This window comes from Gouania willdenowi, chromosome 19 (genome assembly GCF_900634775.1).
Source record: "Gouania willdenowi chromosome 19, fGouWil2.1, whole genome shotgun sequence".
NCBI classification, from domain to species: Eukaryota; Metazoa; Chordata; class Actinopteri; order Blenniiformes; family Gobiesocidae; genus Gouania; species Gouania willdenowi.
The window spans coordinates 13,143,392-13,169,589 of NC_041062.1; the positions used below are offsets into that span (position 1 = coordinate 13,143,392).

General features: G+C 39.2%; 3 protein-coding genes across 12 annotated transcripts in view; 1 reads left to right on the plus strand and 2 right to left on the minus strand.

Annotated features, from left to right (window-relative positions):
• The window catches only part of LOC114481200 (uncharacterized), a 26,701-nt gene extending 16,983 nt beyond the window's left edge, over positions 1 to 9,718 (minus strand). For 2 of the 4 annotated variants that reach the window (XM_028475764.1, XM_028475761.1), the window contains exons 1-11: positions 7,039 to 7,317; positions 5,770 to 5,851; positions 5,476 to 5,529; positions 5,278 to 5,358; positions 5,067 to 5,155; positions 4,928 to 4,964; positions 4,712 to 4,842; positions 1,897 to 4,548; positions 1,690 to 1,766; positions 820 to 943; positions 469 to 526 (exon numbers count right to left, since the gene is read on the minus strand). In XM_028475764.1, coding sequence (XP_028331565.1) covers positions 469 to 526; positions 820 to 943; positions 1,690 to 1,766; positions 1,897 to 4,548; positions 4,712 to 4,842; positions 4,928 to 4,964; positions 5,067 to 5,155; positions 5,278 to 5,358; positions 5,476 to 5,529; positions 5,770 to 5,843 — 3,377 coding nt within the window. In that variant the 5' untranslated portion in view covers positions 5,844 to 5,851; positions 7,039 to 7,317. Of the gene's footprint in view, positions 1 to 468; positions 527 to 819; positions 944 to 1,689; positions 1,767 to 1,896; positions 4,549 to 4,711; positions 4,843 to 4,927; positions 4,965 to 5,066; positions 5,156 to 5,277; positions 5,359 to 5,475; positions 5,530 to 5,769; positions 5,852 to 7,038; positions 7,318 to 9,480 lie in introns of those variants that run through there. The other 2 variants (XM_028475762.1, XM_028475763.1) reach the window with 2 other exon arrangements.
• Positions 7,356 to 13,458, plus strand: becn1 (beclin 1, autophagy related). 5 transcript variants are annotated; one of them, XM_028475766.1, is made up of 12 exons: positions 7,356 to 7,513; positions 7,630 to 7,778; positions 7,880 to 7,944; positions 9,219 to 9,277; positions 9,532 to 9,622; positions 9,714 to 9,850; positions 10,647 to 10,841; positions 10,915 to 11,061; positions 11,133 to 11,291; positions 11,395 to 11,455; positions 12,032 to 12,213; positions 13,077 to 13,458. In XM_028475766.1, exons 2-12 carry the CDS (start codon positions 7,652 to 7,654, stop codon positions 13,243 to 13,245), a joined length of 1,392 nt encoding a protein of 463 aa, XP_028331567.1. In that variant the 5' UTR covers positions 7,356 to 7,513; positions 7,630 to 7,651; the 3' UTR covers positions 13,246 to 13,458. The 5 variants fall into 5 exon arrangements, with proteins under 5 accessions (XP_028331567.1, XP_028331566.1, XP_028331569.1 ...); XM_028475765.1 differs by having other exon boundaries at positions 7,646 to 7,778; XM_028475768.1 differs by having other exon boundaries at positions 7,646 to 7,778; positions 12,032 to 12,174.
• A 566-nt stretch (positions 13,459 to 14,024) lies between these two features.
• On the minus strand, positions 14,025 to 26,053 carry LOC114481932 (serine/threonine-protein kinase tousled-like 2). 3 transcript variants are annotated; one of them, XM_028477003.1, is made up of 22 exons: positions 25,760 to 26,053; positions 25,551 to 25,684; positions 23,767 to 23,861; positions 21,028 to 21,099; positions 20,647 to 20,716; positions 20,261 to 20,298; positions 19,990 to 20,082; positions 18,725 to 18,832; positions 18,499 to 18,591; positions 18,079 to 18,189; positions 17,848 to 17,984; positions 17,613 to 17,765; positions 16,641 to 16,707; positions 16,464 to 16,561; positions 16,317 to 16,398; positions 16,085 to 16,176; positions 15,878 to 15,967; positions 15,500 to 15,669; positions 14,963 to 15,101; positions 14,684 to 14,795; positions 14,493 to 14,600; positions 14,025 to 14,404 (listed from the first exon to the last, which is right to left on the minus strand). In XM_028477003.1, the coding sequence occupies exons 3-22, from the start codon at positions 23,854 to 23,856 to the stop codon at positions 14,231 to 14,233; spliced, it is 2,097 nt and encodes a 698-aa protein (XP_028332804.1). In that variant the 5' UTR covers positions 23,857 to 23,861; positions 25,551 to 25,684; positions 25,760 to 26,053; the 3' UTR covers positions 14,025 to 14,230. The 3 variants fall into 3 exon arrangements, with proteins under 3 accessions (XP_028332804.1, XP_028332803.1, XP_028332805.1); XM_028477002.1 differs by having other exon boundaries at positions 25,551 to 26,053; XM_028477004.1 differs by lacking the exon at positions 19,990 to 20,082 and having other exon boundaries at positions 25,551 to 26,053.
• Between the last annotated feature and the right edge of the window lie 145 nt (positions 26,054 to 26,198).

Below are 26,198 nucleotides of genomic sequence, written 5' to 3' on the forward strand. Positions count from 1 at the left end.
ATTTGTCTGTCCTTGTGGGTGTTTTTGGAGTTGTATTGTTTATCATTTTGTGAATTTTCTTTGTCATCTTGTGTCTTATGAGTCTTTTTGTTTATATTTTTGTGTTTTTAGAGTAATTTTGTGTATTTTTGTTAACATTTTTTTTTATTTTTCGCTTTCTTTTCGTGTGTTTTTGGAGTCGTATTGTATATTATGATTAGTTTTTATTTTCCATGTTTTTGGAGTCATTTTGTGTATGGGAGGCTGCACAAATCTAGACAGAGGGCCACATGTGGTCCTGGGGCCGCCACTTATTAATGCCTGCTCCATTTAATTAGGTTGCTTTTGGGAAAAAATCTGACTGAAACTAATGTGTACCTATAAACATCAATAGACTTTACTTTTAACAGAAGCCAACCAACAATTCCAGGTAGATTAATAAAACCTGACAGAAACAGATGTGCACACATAGTAGATTTCTCAACATACCAGCTGGAGTCTTGAGCTGTGTCTTGGTCACGAAAATCAGCTCTTTGAAAACCGTTACCTGAAAAACAAAATCATTTTATTTTTGATAAGCTTTAAAAACAGTATTGAATTAGATTTTTTTTCTAATTAAAGTTTATACAGGTCAGAAAAACCCTTTAATCCTCTCTGTGTGCGCATTATGACTCTTGATTTGGTTACAAGTCACATGAAATGTATTTCATTGGTGGTTTTGTGTATTAAATCTCAGGAAATATTATTTTTAAAACACAGCTCAGACGCTTTTTATCTGATTCAATGTAAAAAATTAAACATTGGATCTTTTATAAAACCAGACATTCATCACCGGCTTACCTGTAGCTTTGCCACCTGAGGGGATGTCTTTTGAGGGACTTCCCTCCTTCTCCTGAAGAACCTCAGACACCAGGGCCATCAGCTTTTCTAGCCTCACTAACTCCTTCTGCATCTCCATCTTTTGCTAATAAAGGGTTTAAACCAAAGCAGATCCGTTACAGACAACTGATACACATTACCCGCTAGAAAAAACTTCAGGAAGGAAAGTTTAAAAACAGCCAAAAAGCTAAAATATGATATTTACTGAGCACAATAAAAACCACACACTTTTTAATGGGAGGAAGTTAAGCATATCCTGCCAGTGTTTGTTTAAAGATTAAATCTGCATTTATGACCAAACTATATTTAGCTTCTCAAGACTAATGCCATCATTATTTTCATCTCATCTATTGAGGGTCTGGAAAATTAATCATACACAGACATCGAAAAATTATAGTAATGTTCAAATCCCTGCTGGGTGTAATTCTGGTCCATTTATGAACCGTGAGGCCTGAAATGTGAATTCCCCGGTCAAATACAGCTGACAGGTAAAAAGTGAGAGCACAGGAAGATAGACGAGCTAGAAAAGAAGAATCATCTTGAAGGCAATGTGAATTAAATGCAATTTAGAAAAGCTGCTGATGGGGACATTTTTCACAGAGAGGGTAGTCCATCATGAGGGAGGGGGAAGGTTTGAGGGTGACGGCTTGTTTTGGTAAAAATGTGTTTGCTGCCCTCTGTGGGATAAAATGTGGCAGTGCATTCACGGGTCACACTCAAAGCATGTCAGTAAAAGAACCCTAAAACTAATGGAAAACCCACAGTCACATAATAGATTTACAATGTTAGAGAACGTTATGTATACAAGAAGAAACCACATGTTGCATTTACCTGTGTAACCAGGACTTCGCTGGAGAATTGGGACGACTCCATGGAAACCTCTGTGTTAATAACCGGAACATCTCCAGCTTAGAGGAAAATCATTAAATTAGTTTAATGTTAAATCATTCATTACTTTAGCACAAATATTTTAAAAAGGGAAATTATTTTCAGCTACAAATGTAAAACCAACAAGCTCCTCATCTTCCATAGACTTACCTTCCTCTGGTGTGCCGAACAAGTCCACAGATGCCTGACTGGGGCCCACACAGTCTGGACTTGATGGTCCTTCTGCCTCAGCTCCAACATCCTCACATCTCTCAGCTTCACTGGGGACTTCCTGGTCCTGGTGAACAGCAGGAGCAGCAGCTGCTGTCGTCCTGAAGATTTGAGCCAAAGATGGAAAGTCCTCTTTGGATCCACTGCTGTCAGACCCTGATGATGACTCCAGTCTCTGAGCCCTTCTCTTCCTCCTTGGATTGCTTTTGAGAGAGGAATGGATGCTGATTTCTCCACTAGAGTTCCTATTTGGTTCCTTTTGGACAGCAGGGGATGTAAGACCGTCGGGAGTTAATGAACTCTCTGCTATCAGGCCGTCTTCAGTTCTGTTGCCTGAACAGCGGTCACCATCCAAATGTCCCATAGACATATATCCTCCCTCTTTTACTTGTGCAGCATCCTCTGCAAAACAATCAAGCTCACTTTCTTGGATTTCAGAATATGCAAAAGACTTGTGATCATCCTCGGGACCAACTGTTGTAAAGTGAAGGCCAGCATCTACAACTTGAGGGACGACTGACAGCTGAAGGCTTTCCACTTCTAATTTGGACACTTGATTGGGAGTGAGTGAACTACTCGGGCTGCTTCTGGGATTTCCATGACCTGTAGTCCTGCTCTTGCCTAAGTAGCTTCTGTCCAGGTGGGTGGACACCACCACTACTTGATCTGGACTCTGACAATTCTTCTTAATTCCTAGGGCGGGTGATACAGACGGAGGGATCAGATCGCTCTGTTGAGACTTTCCCGAGTCACTGGAAGCTTTTTGATGAGTTTGGTCTGGTTTTAAAGATCCAACATCCAGGACATCTTGATGCTGTCTTTCGATATGACCACCAAGCATGTTTACTTTGTCTGAAGAAGAAATCCAAGTGTTTGTAATAGCTGGACCATGAAGATTGAAAGATTTCCTTTTTGTTGCTTTGAAGCTCTTTAGTAGCTGCTCAGTGTCAGACTCATTCTCGTCATTGTCCATCTCCGCACATTCGGCCTCACAGACTGAAGCTTCCGACTGAGTATTATTAAGGAAACAGTCAGGTGGCTTTTTGTTCTCCTGTGCTGGTTCTAAAACATCTTTCTGAGTTGGACTTATAGAGTTTGGGACAACTGAGACATCACTGGCACAGGGTAGCTTTACAGTTTCAACAGGTAACGGTTCTGCTACATCTTCTGCTGCTCTCACATAAGGAAGCCTTTCATTAGTCCCTGTGTTTTCAATTTCTTCCAAATCCTGATCATAAACACATCCATTTATTGCCGTTACTTTCATCTTGGAACCGTTCTCAAGAAGGGTTGTGCTCTCCACTGTTACACATTTACTATTATTGGAAATCTTTCCAACATTCCTGGCTTTTCCAGGTAATGTGGAATTTTTTGTTTTGTGGACCACCTGAAAGTCTTGCAGTCTTTTAATTTTCCTGGTGCTCCTCCGAGGAGCTTCTTGGTCCTCACTGCTGGGGTAACTCTCAATCTGTACTTGAATTTCAGCAGATCTTCCTCTTTTCTTTGGACTGCCCCCACCATTCTCTACCCCAACCAGAACAAGGGGCTTTGCTACTCTCACAGGCTTATTCCTCTCTGACTTCCGAGTATTGCTTTTTCTCTTTTCCTTTTGCTCAGTACCTTCGAATATTTCGTTAGCTTTCTCTTTTAAATCATCGTCGACCTGATGCAGAGAGTGGCGTGTCTTTCTCCTTGGCACTTCTGCCTGCTGCTGACTTTCAATATCAGATGGAGGGCATGAAACCATTGACAGGCATTCATTTTTGTCACTTTTAAACAAGTTTTTAAACTCTTCCATGCATGCGTTTGAACTGTTTTCCTCCCTGACCACTTTTTGTTCTGCTATCGGTAAAAAGTCACTGCTTGTGTTCTCTAGGTCTTCCATCCCATTCTCTGTCTCCATGTTCTCTTGACTTCTCTGTTCAAAATCATCTACAGTTAGATCATTTTCCACATAACTTTTGGAAACACAAGTCTTTTCTTTTGTGTTTGAAGATGGTTTGGAGAAACCGTTAAATGGAGGGGAGGAAACCCTGTTGCTTCTTCTCTCTCGTTTGTAGACAGCTCCAAAGACTTGTTCCTCAAGGGCTTTAGTCTTGTCTTCTTTTCTGGGATTGAAGTCAATATTATGTTTGTGGATATCAATTGTGGAAGTGCAAGAGCCGCAATCAGAGTCTTCTGCATCATTTTCCATATCCTCCAGCTCAGGACTTCCTTGGGTGGGAACTTTCAGAAGCCACTCAGTCACTTTCTCTAAGCTTTTCTTCTTTCTGTGCTCCAGAATCTCTTCTGGCTTCTTTTTCTTCTTCCTTCTCAAAGACTTTCCTAATAAGTGAGGTTCAGTCTCTTCTGAATTGGGCAATAAACAGTGAGATTCATCAAATGTTCTTTTGCCTTTATTGTGGAGTGTAGAAATGGCCTCTTTCCTGATGTCAGATAGTTCCATTTGCATCGTTTCTGCACTTTGTGCAGAGTTGTCTAATTTACAGTCAGAGGCTGGTGGGCCGTCACCAAGGCCACTATCAAGACCTTCATTTGCTGTCACAAAATGAACATCTTCAAACCCTATCAGTTGTGCATATCCATCCCGGGCTAAGAGGAGATGAGAAGACACCCATAAAAATAGAAATTGAACATAAAGATGAATAGTGGCTTAAAGTCATTAGTTTACAGTGTTTTTCTGGTTGTACTTCAAAACTTTAACTCTACCGAGGAATAAAGTGTAAGAAGGTGTTAAAATATAGCAGAGGTTTACCTGCTATAGTTGAAGAATGGGATTCAGGTGGATTCCCGTCAGCTGGATCGTCCACAATCTGCAGATCTCTACCTCTTTTATTTGCAGGAGACAGATTATGAAACTCTTTAGTGGCTTCTGCCTCTGGGCTGCTGAGTTAAAGCAAAGACAAAATAAAATAAAAATAAGCAAACTGATGAAAATCACTGGAAACGTTTAAATTGAATGTTTATTTACTTGAAATGTCTTTTTTGCTGTGAAGATCCGGTAAAAACTTGAAAAGTCAAAATATGGCAATAAATTGTTTAGAAAACATTAACATCAAATAATATTTTAAAAAGCCACTTTTATATTTTGTCTTTCAATGCTGTCTTACAGTTTGTGCCTGTGTCATGTTGATATGACTGAATCATGTCCTGCAATCCTGCTACCAGTTTCTGAAAGCCGGGACTCTCCTGCAAACTCCTGTGCACAAACAGTAAATTACTGTGGTAAATTACTGTGGAAACAACTGTCGCAAAAAAAAAATTAAAAAATTAAAAAAAAAACTTTGAAGTTAACTCATCCAGTTATTTATTCGGTCAAACCTTTTGGTTATCTTTGCTTTACACACTGGACAGTCAGATTTGTTCTGCTTGGAGCTGTCCAAAAGTTTGAAGATACAAAATCTAGTAACAAGAAAACATTCAGTTTATGCAAAACAATCATTGCTGCATCTTATTATGAATGCATTTTACAAATAGTTCTGGGGCTCAACATTAGAAACCAATTGAATAGAATCATACTTGCAGAACTGGTGATTGCACTTTGTAGATACCGGTGCAGCTACTAAATCCAAACTGCATTCAAAAGAAAGAAAAGGGAGAAGATGAGGATAATTGTAGGTCACCACTAACTGGGGTAGATACTGTAAAATCTGTGTTTTTAATGAACACTAGAAGGGCATTATGAACCCACAGAGTTCAGTGATGTTTAATCAATTTGAAGAGGAAAACATTTCCTCAACTGTCAATGAAATCATGTTCTACAATAATATTAAATACTGCCAAAAGCTTAGTCTGATTCTACATGACACTTACCATATGGGACATTGCAACGTATCCCAAAGACTTGAAATTCCCTTTTTAACATCTGAAGACTTTGGCGTTGCCATGCTGATCTCTACAGAAAATACATGTGAAAGTCAAACTTCATTACTTTTTTAAGAAAGTGAAAAGCAAAGACAATATGTTCATTGAACAATAATAATGCAATTAAATTATCCTTGAATAACACAAACGTAACATGCTTTTTTAACATACCGGCAAGTGAAGATTAAGGGGGTGTTCCAATCCGACAATGACATTGGTCAGATATCAGGAACAAAAAGAAAAATAATAATAATAAACTACCAAACTTAATTTGTTTTTTTATTGGATTTATCGAGGTTGTTTTTCAAGGTCTTGTAATTTATTTCTTTATTTTTATTTTTCGCCCAAGACCCAACGCTGCAAAATCGGTGTCGTACCAGAAGTGAACAGTGTCAGGAAAACCCTAGTGAATGTATTTTAGGAGAAATCTGGAAAATATTTTAGCTCATGTAAATAAAATCCTGAAACTTTTGCAGAGAAATAAATGCAAAGTGAATAATATTACCATTAAATTTATCTGGTTATTTCCATTACATAACATTGTAAAAATGAATACTGTAGAGCTTAACAATAGGAAACTATATCAATACTGAAATATTCTTGCAAAGTGAGCAATGGCTAAAAAAATGATTTTAATTCCCACTCGTCGCTTTTTCAGTGTCTTTGGATAAGGAAACGTGTCATTTTAGGGTATTTCCTGGGTTATTAGTGCTAAAATAAAAGGGTTAGCGGGGTAGCTAAAAAATAAATATGAGCTAAAATAAAACTGACGGAACTTTAAGTCACGTGGTGCACCAATCACGTCACCTAAACTGGCCAATGAGGGGTGTTGCGTCTATTCATACGTTTCCGTATCAATAGCCACGGCCTATATTAATTATTGTCATATTTAGCAATGGAGGCTAGCCATTAAAAGTGGAAGTGGGATTAGGTCACTCCTTATTCCGTCGTGTATTGAAACAAACAATGTTTAAACGCTGTTAAATGTTTGTAAGCAGTCAGCACAATGTCTATAACACAAGACAAACCTCACACACACACCACACCGAGGAGCTGCTATTATTGTTGTGTGAGGTTAACGTTGCATAACTGCACGTTTATGGGACTTCTAAAATGGAAAATAAAAGCCAAAATATACGCATGCACTTATGCACGATGAGAGGAAACCCATCACATCATTGTCACACAGTGAAAACAGTCTAAACGGGGAAAATTTACCTTGTTTTTTAGAATTTAGATCCTCAACATGGACTCATCCACTTCAGGTTTCCCGCAACTATCGTCTTTTTCTGCACTTCTTGAGCTCAGCAGTATTTTAAAGTCACAGTGCCCCCTTGTGGTCAGGCGAGATAACTATACAAAAAAACACATTTACTCATTTTTAAATCTATTTATTGATTTATTTATTGCTATTTTTATTTATGATACGTTGTCTATATTTTTTTATATCCATTAAACAACTGTAAAAGGTCATTAATCTTTTTCTTCAGGTAAAATAATGCCCTACTTGATTTTCCCTTTGCCATGACGTCACGAAAACCGTAAACAACAACACGGAAGAAGAGAAACGAGTCCCGAGGCGCTACATGCTAGCTCGCCGTTGTATATTTAATATAGAAATGTATTTATTCTTATAAACGGATGTCATTATTGACTATCATTGCATAGCTGCGCTCGTTTTACAAGGCTCGGGGTGAGTCTTAACACATTAATGTGTTATTGTTGTGGTTAGCATGTTAAAATGCTAACGGGGGTTAGCTTCAGTGCAATTCGCAAATGTTTCACTTGTTCCCTGACATTTCTAATTAGTTATGTGTTGGTGTAGCCGGTGATGGAAGGCTCCAAGTCGTCCAGCTCCACCATGCAGGTCAGTTTTGTGTGTCAGCGCTGCTGTCAGCCGCTCAAACTGGACACGTCCTTCAACGTGCTCGATCGGGTCACCGTTCACGAGCTGATTGGTTCGTATCCCCAGAAAAGCGTGGTTTCCTAATCTGGATCTGCACACTGTTGGTTCCGTGGTGATCCCATAACACTTGTGTGACTTTTTCCTCTTCCACAGCCCCTCTTGTTACAGTCACACCGAGCAAACACGCAGACAGCAGCGAGGGGGAGAGTGCTCCAGAGGTAGGCGTTCCACCATCAGGGATTTGCTTAGTTTGAGTTAAACAAACCATTATTAACCATTCTTCTTCTGCACAATGAGATGTTTTGCACAGATATATGCTTCCAAAATCCAGTTGACAATATTTAGGGTCAAGACTGTGGTGTTGAAGCGTATTCTATTCCTAAAGGGCTGCAATTCTGCAGGTTTTACATATCTCCCTGAAAACTGAAACACACCTGATTATTAGGCTTTCTGCAGACTCATTCATCACATTCACATGTGTTGAAGACATCTAAACTCAGCAGGATCGCAAATAAAATGTAATATTCTAATTCTCTAAATTCAACAGAAGGCTTTTATACACTCAAGCAAATACATTGTTTCTAAATATGTCACAATTCCCATTACACATTTATAGATTATAAAGCACATTGATCATACCCTACATTTGTTTGCACATAATGCATAGTATAGTGTTTCATGTTTACTACACAATTAATTCTTAACTCAACATAAACACTGTACATCCATTAATATACACAAAAACTGCATTCCATGTTAGTCAGTGACAGTCTATGTAAAAAAAACGAGTGGTTATTTGATTTTTACATTAGATTTAAAAAAAAATATCAGGGTTAAGAAAGGATAAACTAAACTTTAATAACAAAAATGTAAATATTAGACATAAAAAAGCCAGTTTTTTTCATATTGTACGACCATTTTTTAATGTTCTGTTTATCTCTTCTTGATCCTTATAATGAATTATAGATTAAATATCAATCCTATTTTTTTAATTTTAAATCAAATAACTGCTCATTATTGTTTAGTTTTTTAATATCCTTTGCTGAATGTAAAATCAAATGACCAAACATACATTGACCTGTATTTTAAAACACTATATTACATTTTTAAAGAATTACTATTGTACTTTAGCATGTATTTGTGATACTGTACATTCGATATAATGCAAAGACAAGAGAGTAGAATTTATTTCAAATGGGCAGTTTTTTTTTTTTTTTTTTTGGAAAAATAACGTGATGACTAACTGTATACAAATAGTTTTCTTTGTATTAAAAAGCATTATTTTCTCATAATTTTTCCAACAATTTCTCCGTGTCATTTTTTTTTGTGGCTAATGTTTGGAATTTGTAGAATTATGTTTTGTATTAGTAGTCATTACAGTTGTGATAAAATAACATCAATCAGGCTTTAGTGTAAACATGCAAGATGTCACACTTTCATCGTGTTCGTGAAAATATTTAAATCCCAAAATTGTCTGTTTGTTTTTTTCAAGGAGACATTTGTGGAGAACAAACAAGATGGAGTATCAAGAAAATACATCCCTCCTGCACGGTGAGAAGGATTTTTCAGTAGAGGAAGCTCCAGGGAAAAATCCTCCTGTGTTTTTTTATTTTATTTTTTACAAAGGATTTGTTTACGAGGTGTTTTTTCATAGTTTAAATGAAAAAAAAGTGACAATTTCTGATCTGATGTGAAGCACTTGTCAACCAGATGTGTTTCTGTTGTAAATGAGGCACAAATGCAGTAAACCTTACCTCGCTAGTTTGGATGAAACTGCAAGTTGTTGAAACATGGCGTCTCCTCAGGATGATGTCCACTGAGAGTGCCAACAGTTTCACTCTAATCGGAGAGGCTTCAGACGGCGGCACAATGGAAAATCTCAGCCGTAGACTGAAGGTGATGTTTAGCCTTTAACACAAACTTCTGTGTGCGCCCGATACATCGATCCTCTCGCTGACGCCTTTAAATCTAATGTTGTTCCAAACAGGTAACCAGTGACCTGTTTGACATCATGTCTGGTCAGACAGATGTGGACCACCCTCTGTGTGAGGAGTGTACTGACACACTGCTGGATCATCTGGATACACAGCTCAACATTACAGAGAATGAATGTCAGAATTATAAGTAAGATGAGCCCAAACGCAACACAACCCAATTTGTTCATATGTGGCTTAGGGCTAGGCGGTATACCGATTCATACCGAATACCGGTATATATTTTCGTTGGATGAGTTTTTAATATACCGCCGTATCGGTGTATTTGATTACACAACTTTAGGAACGCTGCGCCGCGTTTCAGACCGAACCCTTTTCAACGTCGCACTTCTAAATAGGAAGGTATACAGTAGCGCTCTGGTGTTAGTTGTGGTGTAAATCATAATGTAATTGGATAAGAAAGACACAAATGAAAGCTCTGAAACTGCATGTGCCTGCATACACATGCCTCTGCTACAGGAGAACAATACTCACGGACACAGAGGCACGGTTAGGAGAGCAAAGGATCATAATTTGTAATTCCTATAACGCGGAAATAAGTCCTGGTGGAGCTGAAAACAAAACGCTACCTTATTCACCATAAGAAACCACCACACCACTGAGTATGCAGCATTTAAAGCTAGAAATCAAGGCAAAGCTAAGCTAGCGCGGTAAAGAGCCCTTGGGCTGCTGTTGAAAACTCGTATTACTACTAGTGTGGAATTATTCTACAATATTCACTCATCATGACAGTAAAAATAGACCCTCCTAAGTCAATCTGCTGCAGTAATTCCTCTCTCAATTAGTAGAAAATGCTGTGAACACCTGATTATGCATGAAAAAAAAAAATACAGATACGTAATACACATTTTTGGTCATACCGCCCAGCCCTAAAGGGATTTTTTTCCATGAAAAACAGGTGTTGCATCTTAATGACTTTTTTTCAGACACTGTTTAGAGCTGCTGTCACAGCTGCCAGTAGAGGAAGAGGAAACTCTGCTGGTGGAGCTGCAGCAGCTCAATAAGGAAGAGAAAGCTCTGGTGAAGGAGCTGGAGGCCGTGGAGGAGCAGAGGGCCGCGGTGGCCGAGGAGCTGGCTCAGAGCAGGGTCAACGCCCAGCAGCTGGAAACAGAACAGTTACAGTGAGTGAAACAGAGGGTGTAAAATGGGGGTGGGACTATCCTGATTTATTATTCTATTGCCATATGTTTGAAGGTATCAAAAGCAGTACAGTGAGTTTAAACGGCAGCAGCTGGAGCTAGATGATGAGCTGAAAAGTGTTGACAACCAGATGCGTTACTGCCAGACTCAGCTGGATCGACTGAAGAAGACCAACGTCTTCAATGCTACATTTCACATCTGGTACTCTCACGTGAATATCTGCATAATCACTTTTTTCCCCCTCTTTTGATTTATTTACTCATGAAAGTTAGGCTTTCCAGGCACAGCGGACAGTTTGGAACCATCAACAACTTCCGGCTGGGTCGACTGCCCAGCGTCCCTGTGGAGTGGAATGAGATCAACGCAGCCTGGGGGCAGACAGTGCTGCTGCTGCACGCTCTGGCCAACAAAATGGGCCTGCGTTTCCAAAGGTACACGCAGAGAATAATCTGATCGAATTAGTCAGTGACTTAGTTTATTTCTGCTCTTTGTCTGCAGTCAAACCGTAATAATCGTTTGCTTCTGTCTGCTCAGATATCGACTCGTTCCGTATGGAAACCACTCATATTTGGAGTCACTGACAGACAAGTCAAAGGTATATTGTTGCAGTGTTGGAAATCAGTGGTTCTCAACCTTGGGATCCTGAGACACTGGGAGGGGGTCGTCAGATGCCTTTAAGAAACTTAAGAATTTATTTGTTTACAAGTTGAGCCCATTTTAGCTTAGTTTGACCCTTTTTCTGCAACTCCACCAAACTTGGCATATTTGAACCTATTTTTTATCACTATTTCTTGCCATATTTGTGCTCCTTTTCTGCACATTTTGGGCACCTATAAACCCTTTCCACCCCATTTCTCCCCAAATGTTAGACCCAGTATTGTCGCTTAACTTCTTTTCACCATATTTCATGCTTACTTTTGCCAATTTAACCACATTCACTATTTGCCATGCCCATTATTTGCCAGTTAAAACTAATTGTTCCAATATTGACACTGAACCCTTTTTACCACTTTTTCTGTTTGTTTTTGGCCCCTCTTCAGGTACAGTGGGGGCCCCCAGTCTGGCACCTTTATTTTTGGGTTTGCGGGGTTGTGAACCACTATTATAAATTACAGCTTTCTCAGTATTGAACAGTATTCTGACTATTCCTCTATGCTGGGTGTGTGTGCAGGAGCTCCCTCTGTACTGCTCGGGTGGCTTGAGGTTCTTCTGGGACAATAAATTCGATCATGCCATGGTGGCTTTCCTGGACTGTGTTCAGCAGTTCAAAGATGAGGTGGAGAAAGGAGGCACAGGCTTCTGCCTCCCATACAGGTTGGAGGCTTTCTTAAAAAAAATGAAGCTGAGAAAAAAGTAATTTGTGTTTATGGTTCAATATAATTTTACTGTATCTTATGTGTGATTTTTGCAAGAATCTGCTTTTTCAGAGTGACAAAAGTGCAGAGTATTTTTTTTTAATTTATCATAGACTTGGGCTGTTTGAAATGACAATAACTTACTACTCATACTAAGTCCAACGTCAAAATTAGTATAGTGCGTTGACATTAGATAGTTTAAATGAAAAGATTGAGTTCACGAGAAATACCTGACGTATACTGTATTGAGACATTTTTTTAAGTATGTACAGTGGGCACACTAGTCATACTCAACCGCCCCATGATGCATTGTGAGCGGAATGTAAAATCGTCCTGGGACCAGCTTCAAGCTAAAAATCAAACATCCCCTTTTCAAAACAAAATCATCTCTCCTCGTCTTTCATTAGTGTAGCACTTTTATAACCGGGGCTCTTATTTTGAAGTTAACCGAAAGTTTTGTCAGTAGCATAACGGTGGCTCTCCAAAATGTCAGCGTGAAATGCGTTTCCGTGAGTTTTATGGATCAAATGACCACATGTTGATATTTTACTTGGTCGCTTTCTCACTTAAAACGCTCTCAACAAATCAACAAAGATATTTAGCCCCAGTGTGCTTCAGGTTTTTTTCTTTGTAGGTTCCAAATGCATCTTGGGAAACTTGGAATTATACTTCAGTGGGAAGGGTCAACATTCTAATCATACTTTTATATAGTAGACAGACAGTACATACTCATTGAGTTTATAGTGTATCATAGATAATGTTGTTTCAAACCTAACCTTGGCTTCATGGCTGTTGGTTGGAAGGTCAAAAGCATCATCGTTCAGCTCTTGTGACCAATGTTTCCTCCGCTTGGTGTTTCAGGATGGACGTGGAGAAGGGTAAGATAGAAGACACCGGCGGCAGTGGAGGTTCCTACTCCATCAAAACTCAGTTTAACTCAGAGGAGCAGTGGACCAAGGCTCTCAAGTTCATGCTCACCAACCTAAAGTGGGGACTGGCCTGGGTGTCCTCCCAGTTCTACAACAAATAAACCTGCTGGATACGCATTTCCTTTGATTGGATACCCAATCAGTGGAGAACCTGGACACGTCAGCACATTAAATAGCATGAAGAATGGTTAAATTCACGAGTTTTGATGTTTTCTCATCTTCTTGCAATTAGCAGAATTTTTTTCCGATGTAGTTGGATATTGATGTAAAACTCTAACAATGTAATTGTATTAAAACATATTTTAAAATGTGAAGTTTTCTTCCCTACCTGATCAGGAAATTGGATGCTGATTTTTCCTAAAGACAACAGCACACATTTAGTCAAATTGCTTTTTAATGGTTTCAATAATTATCTCAGTTGAAGTTTACCTTGCATCACATCACTCACTCATTCAGCCCACTCTTTAATGACAGACGGGGTCAATCTCATTGAAAAATAGGGATTAATAGTTAAAATAACAGCAAATTTCCAGTAATGGAAAATATTTTAAATTGGTCTAAACCAGTCAGTCTTTCCAGAGTCAGCCATCGTCAGTCATTTATGAATATCTTTAACTTTGGTCATCTACCATTCCTCTTCACTCCAAAGAGCACAGATTTCTCCTTCAACTGCTCTTTATCTCAAAGGAAAGTTGATAGATGAGCTTTTGAAGTATTATGGGATGATGTAAAACGAACGCCGCTTTTTCTAAACTTTCCATATTAGAGACGGGCGATCCCACACTCATGGCTTACCTCTGAGCCGCTCAGTTGTGCAAATTGTCAGGTGCTTTGAAAAGTTCTCTTTTAAACAGGCCCGTTGACATGAGCCAAAGTTTTAGTTAGTGCATGCATACAGGCTAATCTTTGGGATCTACAGAGCCCACAGCCTGAGGCTGGCCCGTCACTTTCACAAGTGCAAATAGCACATTTAATTAAGATTCTTCATTCCTATTATTCCCTCTTGCTAAGAAGTTCCATCGAGTGTCGAGTCTCTTTGTAGCTTTGTCCTCCCTCTTATTTTATTCAAGTTTTTTTCAGTTTGCTTCAGTTGGAGGCACTGCTGCTGTAGCAGCCAGAGGTGGAGGGAAGAGCCGCTGCCAGAGGTGTGCTACTCCCCAGGGCTTTACGGATATGTGGCATTAGGAAGGGATCACTGGCCAACTGCTGCACATCCACACGATCCTCTTTGTGGTAGGCCAGGCAACGTCTAATGAAGGCCTGAAAAAGATTGGAGTTACACGATTACCAACAATCCATCTAGCAGTGACACTTTATTACACAGAATGGAAACAAACAATGAGCGTACCTTTGCTTCTGTGGTCACTACAGGTTTGGGAGGAAATTGCACCTCAGTGGCTTTCAGAATGGTGTTTTCTTGTAGAATATCCTGCTGGGACTGGTTGTGACCAAAGGGCTTGATGAAGACAACAAATACAGTTACAGCTTCACTCTGTGCTTCTGTGTGTGTGTGTGTAACCAATCCTGGGCGATGTTTACCTTGCGGCCATACAGGCTCTGGTAGAAGATGACTCCTACTGACCAAACATCCACCTTATTGGATATTTTGGGAGGTTCCTTGCCCACGACAAAGCACTCAGGAGGCAGATACCTGTAAACCCAGCAGGAACAAGATGAGATTCAAGCTCATGTTCCTCCAGATCTGGTTCTGTATGAGCTTTCCTTGTATCATGAATGAAAAAATGTAATCAAGCTCTGTTACTCCAACCCAAGTACTACAAATTCGACTGCCTGCTTTCTCAGAGTGTCTCAGCGTACCAGTATGTTCCTGCTCCTTGCGAGGTCAGCTCCATGCCATCTGTGGCACTGTAATTGTCATCGTCCATGATCTTAGACAGGCCAAAGTCAGTGATCTTTATTTCCCCGCATGCTGTGCCATTCACCAACAAGATGTTCCCTAGAAACACAAATAACCATAAAAGGTCAATGGGGTGTAGAATGCTGAGATGCACAAAGGATTAGTCTTTACAAGATCCAACAACCCACTAAAAGGCCTGGAGAGTTATTAGATGTCGTCCTCTTGCTTTTACAATAAAAAAATACTCGTTTGTTCACATGTTGGTATTCTTTAGATGCATTTTGTTTGCTGACGTATCATCAACCTTCTACATCTACGTTTAGTTCTTTCGTCAATATTCCTCAGCTTGGGTTACTTCAATAAGAATAAACTCTTGTGATACGAATGATCCTTGAGACCAGAGAAGATGCGCACAATTCTGTGGAAAAAGAGGAAACCAAAGTGTGTCTGATGCCTATGACGGGGCCAGAGCCGGGGACAAAGAAAAGCTACATTACCAGGTTTGAGGTCATAATGGATGATCGGGGGCCGAATCTGATTGAGGTACTTAAGGGCGTTGACGAGCTGCATCACAATGGAGCGGCCCTCTTTCTCCGTCATCAGCTTATTCTGTTTCAAGTAGAAATCCAGATCGTTTCCCTCACAGTATTCCAGCACTGTGCAGAACCTGCATGAGAGAACCCACTGATTAGGAGTGAGGATGGTTTACAGCAGAGGACTCTTCCTCACACTCAGCCCTGTTCACATTTTTAAACGGTTGGCTGTGAATTACAGAGCAATGCTGAAAATACGTCACCACAAACTTTAAAGTTCTTTTCAAATAGAAAACATAAATATAACTATGGAAGGTTTGGATGAAAACCAAAGATACTCACGAGTCTGTGTCGAGTGAGAAATAGTCAAAGAGTTTAACTATCCTTGGGTGGTCGAGTTCTTTGTGGATCTTGTACTCTCTACAGGCGTGTCTGGAAATCAATAAGTCAACATTTTTTTTTAAAGACATCATTGGAATTTCAGGTCAGACAATCTAAAATCCCAATGGGAAGCATTCAATCCCCAAATATGAGATGGCTCAGACTAACTTGTGGTAGTTGTTCTTCTTCTCCTCCCTCCAGTTCTTGTTAAGTTGATGGATTTTAATAGCCACAGCCCTTTGCTCCGTCAAATCAAATGCCTGCACAAAAACATTACTCATCAAACGTTCCTACAAGAGCCAGGCATTTCAAAATAATTGGTTTGCAATAATTAGAGTTCACAAATTTTCAAGCTTGAAACCCGCCAACTCAGAAGATAAAAGTCAACTATTTATCTTACCTTGAAAACTTCACTAAAGCCACCTTTGCCAAGTAACTGTAACAGCAGATATCTCTCATTTAGTATAGGATGGTCTTTAAATCTGAAAGAGAGTAGCGTGTTTGAGTGAAATGCTTGACTGAGATATGTACAAACGAGCAGACATACTGCGAGTTGTCTTCATTGTGTATTCTCTTAAGTTCCCGAATGTGCAAGTTTCGAACCCTCTCCAAATGCTCCAGCTCTCCCTGGATCTCGGCTTCCTCCTGCATTTAGACAAAAAAGCATTAAAGTGTTACATCCCTGTTCAACCATTAAGCCTGACTAGATTTAAGGCAAACGTACCTTTTTTAGATGACCAATTCGAAGTTTGAATATTTCCTCTTGCTCATGATATTCTGCCAGTGACAACCTGTGCAGGAGAGAGCAGGTCATTTGGGTAATACATTTAATATGCAACAAAATCATTCGGTCCATGTTCCATTTCCTACAGGTCTTCTCTGCCATGTAGAGTTTAGGTAACATCTCCGAAGTAAGAGTTATTGTGACCCTCTACTGCAGGGGTGTCAAACTCGTTTTAGTTCAGGAGCCAAATACATAGTAGTTTGATCTTAAGTGGGCCGCAGATTTTAGGCAGGAAAAAAAGCAATTTCTACATTAATGTCCCCATGTTTGCATTTTTCACACAGTATAAATGAATAATACATAAAGTAGGCCGCCGACAATATCCAAGAAATATGTGAAAGATGTCAACCCCTGAATGATTTTCTCTTTCAAATGTAACTGATTTTGTGACTAATTTTTATGTAATTTGGGTAATATATGTGAAGTACGACTGCAGTCATGTGATAAAAGTGTGTGGAAAAGGGCGATCCTCCAAATATTGTGGAGTTTCATTGAATTTGTGTATTTAGAAAAGCTGAGATATCTACAACTGAGTTATTTGGAAATGTAGACAATAATTTACATTTTTCTCTGTGTTTTTAAATAACTGCAGGCCAAATTAGATGGTCTTAAGGGCCACATTTAGCCCCCGGGCCCTGAGTTTGGCACGTGCTGTACTAGATAACTGAGCAGTGATAATGAAAGGATGGATGGTTAATTAAGTAAATAAAACAGCTGTGTTTATATAAAGCTTTTCAGCACCCTGAGTCACTCAAGTAACAGCATTTTAATACAAATATTTTTTTCCCCATGAATTTTGGGCATTAATGAATGGAACCAATCATATGTTTAATAAACCAAATGAGGTTTATTAAACTACAAAATGCTCTAAAGACAAATCTGGCACCAGGGAGTGTCAGTCTAAGATCTTACGTTTCATTTTCTTGCCCGTTGTTTCTGCTCTTCCGTTTGTTCTGCTCCAGGTTGGGTGGAGGCATCTGGGCCATGGGAGGGGGTTTCCTCTTCCCGAGTAGCTTCCTTTGCCTTTCAATGTCCTCCCGCTGTGAGTTAATTCTCTCTTGCTGCCTACAACAAGGCAGAATTACCCTTACTTACAGCTCTATCAAAAAGAGAGAATACATTTGGACGTAAATATGTGCTTGCTGACTTGATGAGGTTCTGGAAGGCGTAGCCGTCTGTCCACTGCTCTATGAAGGAGGCTCCATGGCGTACAGTGGTGAAGTGACCCAATCGTAGGCGGTCCTGCATGCTCTTGTCTCTACAAGCCAACTTCTCCTGCTTTGACTACAAAACCAAAACAATGAATATCTAAAAATTCTATACACACCAATTATAGACCAAACGAATAACCATCAGTGCAACTTCTCCTCCCACCAACCTTTTCAACTAGCAGCTTCTTGCTCATGCTCACACATTTGTTAAGCCGTTCTTTGTAGCGTTCCAGCATTTTCTGCTGCTCGTCCACCTGCCGCCTCAAGTCACAGTTGGCCTGTCAAAACACAAGTGTCATCTGTCTTAGTACTGGTCCTAAACACACTGGGACAGCAGCTACTTGGGTTTCTGATGGGCGTACTGGTATTTAGGTACACGCAGTTATTCCAAAAATGGCACTTGAATGCAGCTGTAAGATGTAGTATGTAGTAGTATGTAGTATGTAGACACATCCTTAACTGTGTGCAAGTCTGTGTGTGTGTGTGTAGGATATTCAGAGTTGTTTGTAACTGTAAAGCAATAGCTGCACAAAACAGGACAATCTTGAAATGTTTGAATGCAGACATTATGCATCTTTAAATCTCACCCTCAGAAGATCGTCTATTCTTCCCTCTTTCTTTTCCAGGTCAGAGTTCTTATCTTTCTCAAGTGCTTTCAGTTTCAGCAGCGTCAGTTCAGACTGAAGGAGGCAAAACAGCTTCAGCAGTTAACAACCACGTCAATCTTCACAAGTCGGATCAGTAATAGAAGTCTAAAATCAGGTGCACTAAATAGAAATCATATTAGATATTATGTGGTGGACAGACCCCTACCTGGATGGCTTTGTGAGAGCAGGATTGCATGGGGGCCATTTTAATAGAGCTGCAAGATGAAGAGTCTGTGTGGGCGGAGCCTGTGGATGAAGGACTGCCCTGTTGGAACTACAAGAAAAAACAAAAATACAAGGATGTAAACAGTAAAACTTATAATAATAATAAAGAAAGTATGAAAGGATCTTAAAGGAACGGCAATGGTTAGAAAAAAATCCAGCTCAAAATCGTAAGTAAATGACTCAGCCACCTTCTGACTTCACCTCCTGAAACATCTACAGACCATCAACTTTCCCTGCACCTTAGGTTTTAAATCCCTGGTAAGATAACTAAATCAACTAAAAGACTATTCTGGAAGTGAATATACATTTTAATTGTGTGGGGAACAGATTCATTTAACTGCCAACATGCCAGCTGAGCTAAATATGCACGCTTGATATGTGGCAAGAAATTAGCAATTAACATGTGTTGACTGACATTATGTGTTAAAAATTAAAGTTATTTTTTTGTAGCCCTTCAAAACCATTATCTAAAAAAAATGTTCTTTACCTAACATTATCCCATATCATTTTAACTGTATAGAATTTTTGACACTATGTTGTCTTCATTAAAAAGGTATTTTTTTCAGCTCTGGAAGGACTTTAATCCAGGTGAGATGAGGCAAAATGGCTCTTTTGAGAGTAAATGTTGCAGATCCCTGGTCTAAACAATCTTTTTGTACAGAACTAACACAAAGTGCAACAGAAAGGTTGACCTGAAAAATGTCTATTTATTTAAAACACATAGAAAAACTGTGATCTTTTTCATCTTAAAAAAACGTCGCATTATGAAGAAACTATTGTAGTAGACAATTATAAAGGTGAAATGATCATTTCAATGCCATCCCTCTATTGAGTATTTAATGACTGCACTCAAACTAAAATTATTTCCAAAATGGAGAACAATTAACAGAAATAAACCATTTTGTAAAAAAGTGTGATAGCTTTTCTGTATCACATCACACAGTATTAGCAGCTTACTGTCATAATGAAAAGGATGTTTTAAACATTGTGGAGCATCTCCGCTGTCAGAAGTAATTTACCTGCAAAGCTAGGATCTAATAAAGATTAAGAGAATATCACATGGCTAACCTATCCAGTCTTAGTTAATAATTCTGTCCTGCGATTAAATATACATGATCTCCTGTTCAAGCACTTGACAGAGACTGAATGGAAAGTAAACAAACAGCTTAGTGGATGAGAACATTATCGATGGTTGCTGAGGCTCACCAGAAGACTAGATAGTGAATGCTGCGGAGAAGAGCGCACCAGCAGAGGGATGCCCCGGGCAGGACTGGTGCCAGAACCACTGCTACCAGCAAACTGACCACGGGGCAAGAAAGGAGATCGAGAGAAAGCAAAAGAGTGATTTAATGAAGGGAGCGTTTAATGATAGACAATGCAGCCTCTGAGAGAATGAGTGTGAAACACTGAAGTATACAGGTGGTAAGTGATTTAGTGCCAAGTAAAAAGTACACTAAACTACACATTTTACACTTACCTCAAAATAATCACTCAGTTTTTGTACCCTTCCCTTTCCTATGAAAAGAAAGGCAGAACATTTAGAAATATGAAAACACTGCACAGGAATCAATAACTTCACGCCACTTCATGGCTTCACAAGTGTAAAATTGTGCAAAAAGGTATTTTCAATGTGTTTTTTTTTTAAATAAAAGTGCACAAAATTAGTCATACATTAATCGCGTATTATGGTATACAGTGTACAGTCATTTCCACTACAAGTAACCTTTAACAAGAGCGCCAGATAAGTATCTTTTCCTGCCTGTAAAGAGATCGAGGCTTAAATAATTTAAAATCAGTCTGCACTCTTCTGCTTTGACATTCAGGGCTTCTTTCATTGCGTGAACTTTCTCTGCCTGGACTTACCTTGGCTGTTGTTGTCGAGGAGGTCTCCTTTCCTCTTCCTGTTTCTGTCACTGCCCTTTTTCTCCGGTATCTATAACACCCAACATAATTTTCCTCTTAACAGCATTATAGTTTTATAATTGTTTGAATTATTATCTCTCAGACATCAACCATCTCTCCATTTTTGTAGCAAATTGTACCAATTTGAAGCCACTTCAAACATTTAGCAGATTTGTTCATGCCTTCTTATCGTCTTGCCATTGTCCTTGATCAACTATTAACCAAAACTAATCAAGATACGTCTTAGACAAAGTTTAATCAAATGCTCAATAAACTTTAGCACACACACACATGCCAACATGTGATGTTTGTCTTGACTGTGACGTTTCTGGACCAACTAACCTCGAGTTCTTTGTCACTGAGTGATCCGGCGCTGCACAGAGACTGGTTGGATGACTCACTGTTGGCTGAACTCTAAATAAAGAAAACATGACGGCCTTGATTGATGAGTCATGTGCTCACAGTGTGCAGACTAGCATACGTTACACGCATTGTCTTGATTTGTGCTGACATGCAAACGTCTATCGATAACTATCAATAAAACGAGTCAGCTGAATATTAATTAAATAAACAGCAGTGGATGATATTAACAAAAAAATTCAGACATGCTACTTTGGTTTAACTGTACATTGTTGAGCGAATGTTATCTATTTTTCAAGCTAATCCTAGCCCAATTATAAGTTGCATGGATAAAATGATTCCCCTGACGTGAGCTAAAAATAATTCAAGGCTGCAACGACGTGATTTCTATAAGCCTTTTCACACTCTGGAAGTGCAACCTGGGGGGGTCATGGGTCGAGAGGGATATAAACGTCAACAAGCTCGTTCACTCTGTTGATATTTCACACCTAACAGCGTTTGTAATTCTATTCCAGAGATCGAGAGACAAGGGTTTTCGGCCGATCCGAGCACTTTTAAAAACTGACGAGAGCAGCTCAGCAGCAGTATGAAAGCAAGGCAGTCCTCTCGCTTCCACACAGGTGACCCCTGGTGCACAAAAACACCAACTACCTGGGTCTCCAGCAGGCAGAATTCGGCCTCTACCCGGGACTGGTGCACATATCCGAGCACTTTTGTAAAACCGATGAGAGAAGCAGTATCAAAGCGACACCTCCTCTGTTTCCACATTCCAAGCTTTTAACTTGTGATTAGGGTGTGAAAAAAAAGCAATTCCACGATATATCGCGATTTTTTTGGGTGCCGATTTTAAAACCAAGTCGATTAAAAAAAAAAAAAGATTTTTTTTAATATATTTTTTCTACAGTCAATATTTTTCTTATTGTATTTTTCACATTTTTGTGGAGGTGTGTTTTCTACTACTGGAGACATTGTCACTTCTCAGCAGAGCTGCCAAACTACTGGACATGTTGACCAGCTCCTGTTCCTACATAAAAACCTTGAAAATTGTGCCACTTCCGCACCTCCACTCCGGTAGATGGCAAAGATGATAGATGATAAAATAATAATAATAATAATAATAATAATAAATAGGATGTTTTGAAGCAAATAGTTTTGACTCAATTTGTCCTCTGAATGAACAATATCCTCTGATGAACTTATACAGCAACTTGATTTTTCATCTCTACGTTTAATTTTGATATTAACTGGGTAGAATATCGCAATATATTGCAATAATATTGACTCGTGACCCAAGTATCGTGAGACAGATCGTATTGCAACATCCTTGCCAATACTCACCCCTACTTGTGATTGCTATGTATTTTTTTCTGTGTGCCTTTATTATTGTTAGTTTCTTTTTTTGATTTGTGTAATTGTTTTAACAACTGTAAAGTGTCTTTGACTTTTTGAAAAGCGCTTATAAATAAAGTGTATCATTGTTATTGATGGGACAAGCGAGATTTCCGAGTGTGAAAAGGACAGTATGAGTTCTCACTTTGAAAAGGTAAATTTACGAGGTCCACCATTCACTAACCAGGTCCATGATTATTTTTTATTAAGCTATTATTTTAATTCAATTTACAAATTAGAAGGAAGTGCACATGATGGACACTAAACAGGTTGATAAGTGAAAATGCACTCATCAACTGATTGGTGACTGTTTAAAAAGCAGGAAAAACCTGAATTTTCAGTTCGTGTGCAGCATTAGCTTTAGCAGCTAACTCGCCATTTCTGCTTTGGAGATCAAAAAATCTTTAAAGGAATCAATGCTCAACGGTAAAAATACTGTAAATCTCTGTCAGACTCATTGTCAGCCAAGACGAGTTTATCTCTCTTGACTATTGAAATCACGTGCGAGAACTGAACGAAAACGAGATTTCCAAGAGTGTGAAAAGGCTTATTCACCTGCTATTGCTCTAAGCAGCCCATGTTATTCATGACCAGCTGCATGGCCTGCTACGCTAGGCCTAAGAAGCAGCAGCAGTCCTAACTGGGGCAGGAGGTTAATGCTTTAAAGGCCTGCTTGGCTTTCTGCTGCAAAAGGCTGCACATGCTGGAAATTCCCATCAACCTCCACATCGATGTCTTCACAACATGTTTACTGTAGTGTCTCAACATCATGTACTCTTTAGATTTACTGTAGTCCTTCGTGTCGTGGAACTCACATAAATCACTCTGCTACGATAACAGAATGAAAGGCCAAACATAGCAGAAAATAGGCCAGAGTGTGCACGATAGTGACCTTTCTCCTCCAGGTTTGCCTTCATGCACAGTCGCAATAACCTGATCAGCATGAAGCCGCTGCTCCCTGCAGAGCAGGCTTAACATCAGCTGCGGTGCCATTTCTATGTCACTGGTCATCAGTGAAACAAAGAATAGCTGGCGAGCTCTGTGTCAGCCTGAACAGAGCTCGTCTTGTTTTACCTTTAGCTCAGGGAAAACGGATCATTCCACACTAGCAAACTCTTGAACACAGGGCTTACTGTCAACGGAGAGGACTAGCAAGCGTTTACTCAACAGAAAAATCTCACATAAGTGCAGCTAGCAGCCACTGTTTGCTATCAAAGGTTATGAAACGCACCCTAGCACAAAAACAAACAAAACAACATTTGATGTCCATAGGAATATTTAAACAAAAGCATCTCAATAAGCACATGTTTAGAGATTAACTATTGTGCCAACCTTGGCCACACCAACTCCAGTGAAGCGAGCCTCGAGCAGCTCCTGCCTGCGTGGGTCCAGGCTAAGAGCCTGGCTGTGAAGTCCATCCATCAAGCCTAGAAGAAACATTAAAAAAAAAAAAAAAATCAATACCAAACTATGAGAAAATGAATGGAGTGCTTTCGTTACAGCCACTTGAGAAAAAAAATCAAAACATTTAACAACGACGAAAGTAATAATATACATTAAATAAGGGTATAATTAAGTAAAAGACTGTTAAAAATAACAATCAGATATGCACACATTACAGTAGTAAAAAACTAAGTAAAATTAATAATAATAACAAAAATAAAACAAATATACAAATAAGTTAATGAAATAAAAGAGTATAACTGGCCTGACGCGGGAAAAATAAATGCTTTTCCCCAAAAAATGCCATTGTATTAATCTAAGCAAAAAAACTAGACTATATTATTGTCTGAATGTCATCGCATTTTTTTTTTCTTGAATACTTTGCAACACGTTCAAAACACTACTTGAGACCATAATTAATTTAATCATGTTATAATGCAGTTTTTTGTAAATAAAGTGTCTTTTCTTTGCCCTGCAACACTAATAAAACAAGTTACATGAGACCCCAGCTGTAACGAATTAAGGGTGAATAAATAATAGGGTTGTCCGATCCGATATCAATATCGGATATCGGTCCGATATTAGCCTAAAACGAATATCGGATTCAAATTTCTGGATTTTCCGATTTTTTTTTTCTTCTTTCCAAATCATTTTTTTCTTTATTTTATTCAATTTTAGAATATTGTAGATATTATGTTGAAGGTTAACATTTATGTAACCAATTGGTTGATAATAAATGGGTCAGTTTTTCTCATACCTACTGTTGCTGACTATTGTTCTCCGTTTCAGTAACATCATTTGATCAAGCCTTTTCTAACATTCCACACTACAAAATAAGTAATTTATTTATTTTTTTAATTAAAAAAAAGAGAGAGAGAGAGAGAGAGAGAGAGAGAGACAGAGAGAGAGAGAGAGAGAGAGAGAGAGAGAGAGAAAGAGAGAGAAAGAGCAAGAGAGAGAGAGAGAGAGAGAGAGAGAAAAGAAAGTATGTATGTATGATACATGCTGATATCGGATCAATATCGGTATCGGCCGATACGCAAGGCTGCAATATCGGTATCATATCGGAAATGAAAAAGTTGTATCGGGACATCCCTAATAAATAAGCAATATATAATCACAATATTTTTACCTATTACAATAAGAATATAATGTTAAAATACAATAGATAACATTAAAAAAAACCGTTTCAGTTTTCCATCATTAAAACTGTTAAGTGTGTATGGATCAGATGAACTTGGTAGTTAGGAGCAATCACAGCTTTACATTCACAGCAAACAAACCCGTTTGTTTACTAAAGCAAAGATATCCATTAAATTGTGTCTGAAAAGTAAAATATGTTTTTTTTAATTTTATTTATTTTATTTTTTTTAAGAGCAGAAGTATCAAAGTTAAACATTTGACCTATGTTTAACAAAGCCTGGTGGAGAGTTGGTGAAATCTTAATGATCCAATAGACTGACGTGTAGCCAATGGCTAGCGTTGAGTATGCTAATCAGTCTTTACACATAAATACGCAGATATAAGTGTGCATATTTGTCCGTGTAAGGGTCAAATGTGCGTAATTTAAAGCACTGCAGGTTTTAAAGGTGCTTTAGTAGCTTGTGTAATTATAATAAAACCTGCGCCGTCACCAAAAAGAAGGGTTAGCATTAGCTTGAGGTTAGCCTCACCTGGACAACATGAACGGCTATCACAGCCTCTCACAGTCCTGGACGAGCTGCTGTCCGTCCATCTGTCCGCAAACACCTCAACACCTCCACTGCTGCTCCGAAGACTCGGTCTGAATTAGGCCATTCATTAATAACTGTGTGTAGAGAAGACATCTGTTAGCTTAGCTGGTGCTAGCTAGCAGTGCGGCCGGCTGCGGCTGGAGTCATACGGGCGGAGGACAGCAGATCCTCGGGCTTTTTCCTCGTCGGTGTCCCTGTGCGGGCGAACCTGGAGCTGTCAGTGGTCTGAATCCTCCTGACAAGTGGTGTCACATCTCCAAGTCACTCCGTCAGTTCTGTCCCTAACAAGGGGTGTCCTTTACACCTGGACCAGTCACCCAGTTAAGAGTCCATAATCAGAGATCATAACCCCGCACAAAGGCCGCACAGAGCTGCACAGAGCTCGGACTGATGCTCTTCATGCGCTGGGTTACAACACAGTGTCAGTCAGACACTCACTTCAGGTCACAGACACCACAGACACAGGCTGACAGATCAATACTAGTCACTACCCATACATACCACTAACAAAACAATCATTTCACTTCTTTCTTTTACTTTTTCTGACCCATTGAACTTTGTGTCATTGACAATTGTATTACTATATAT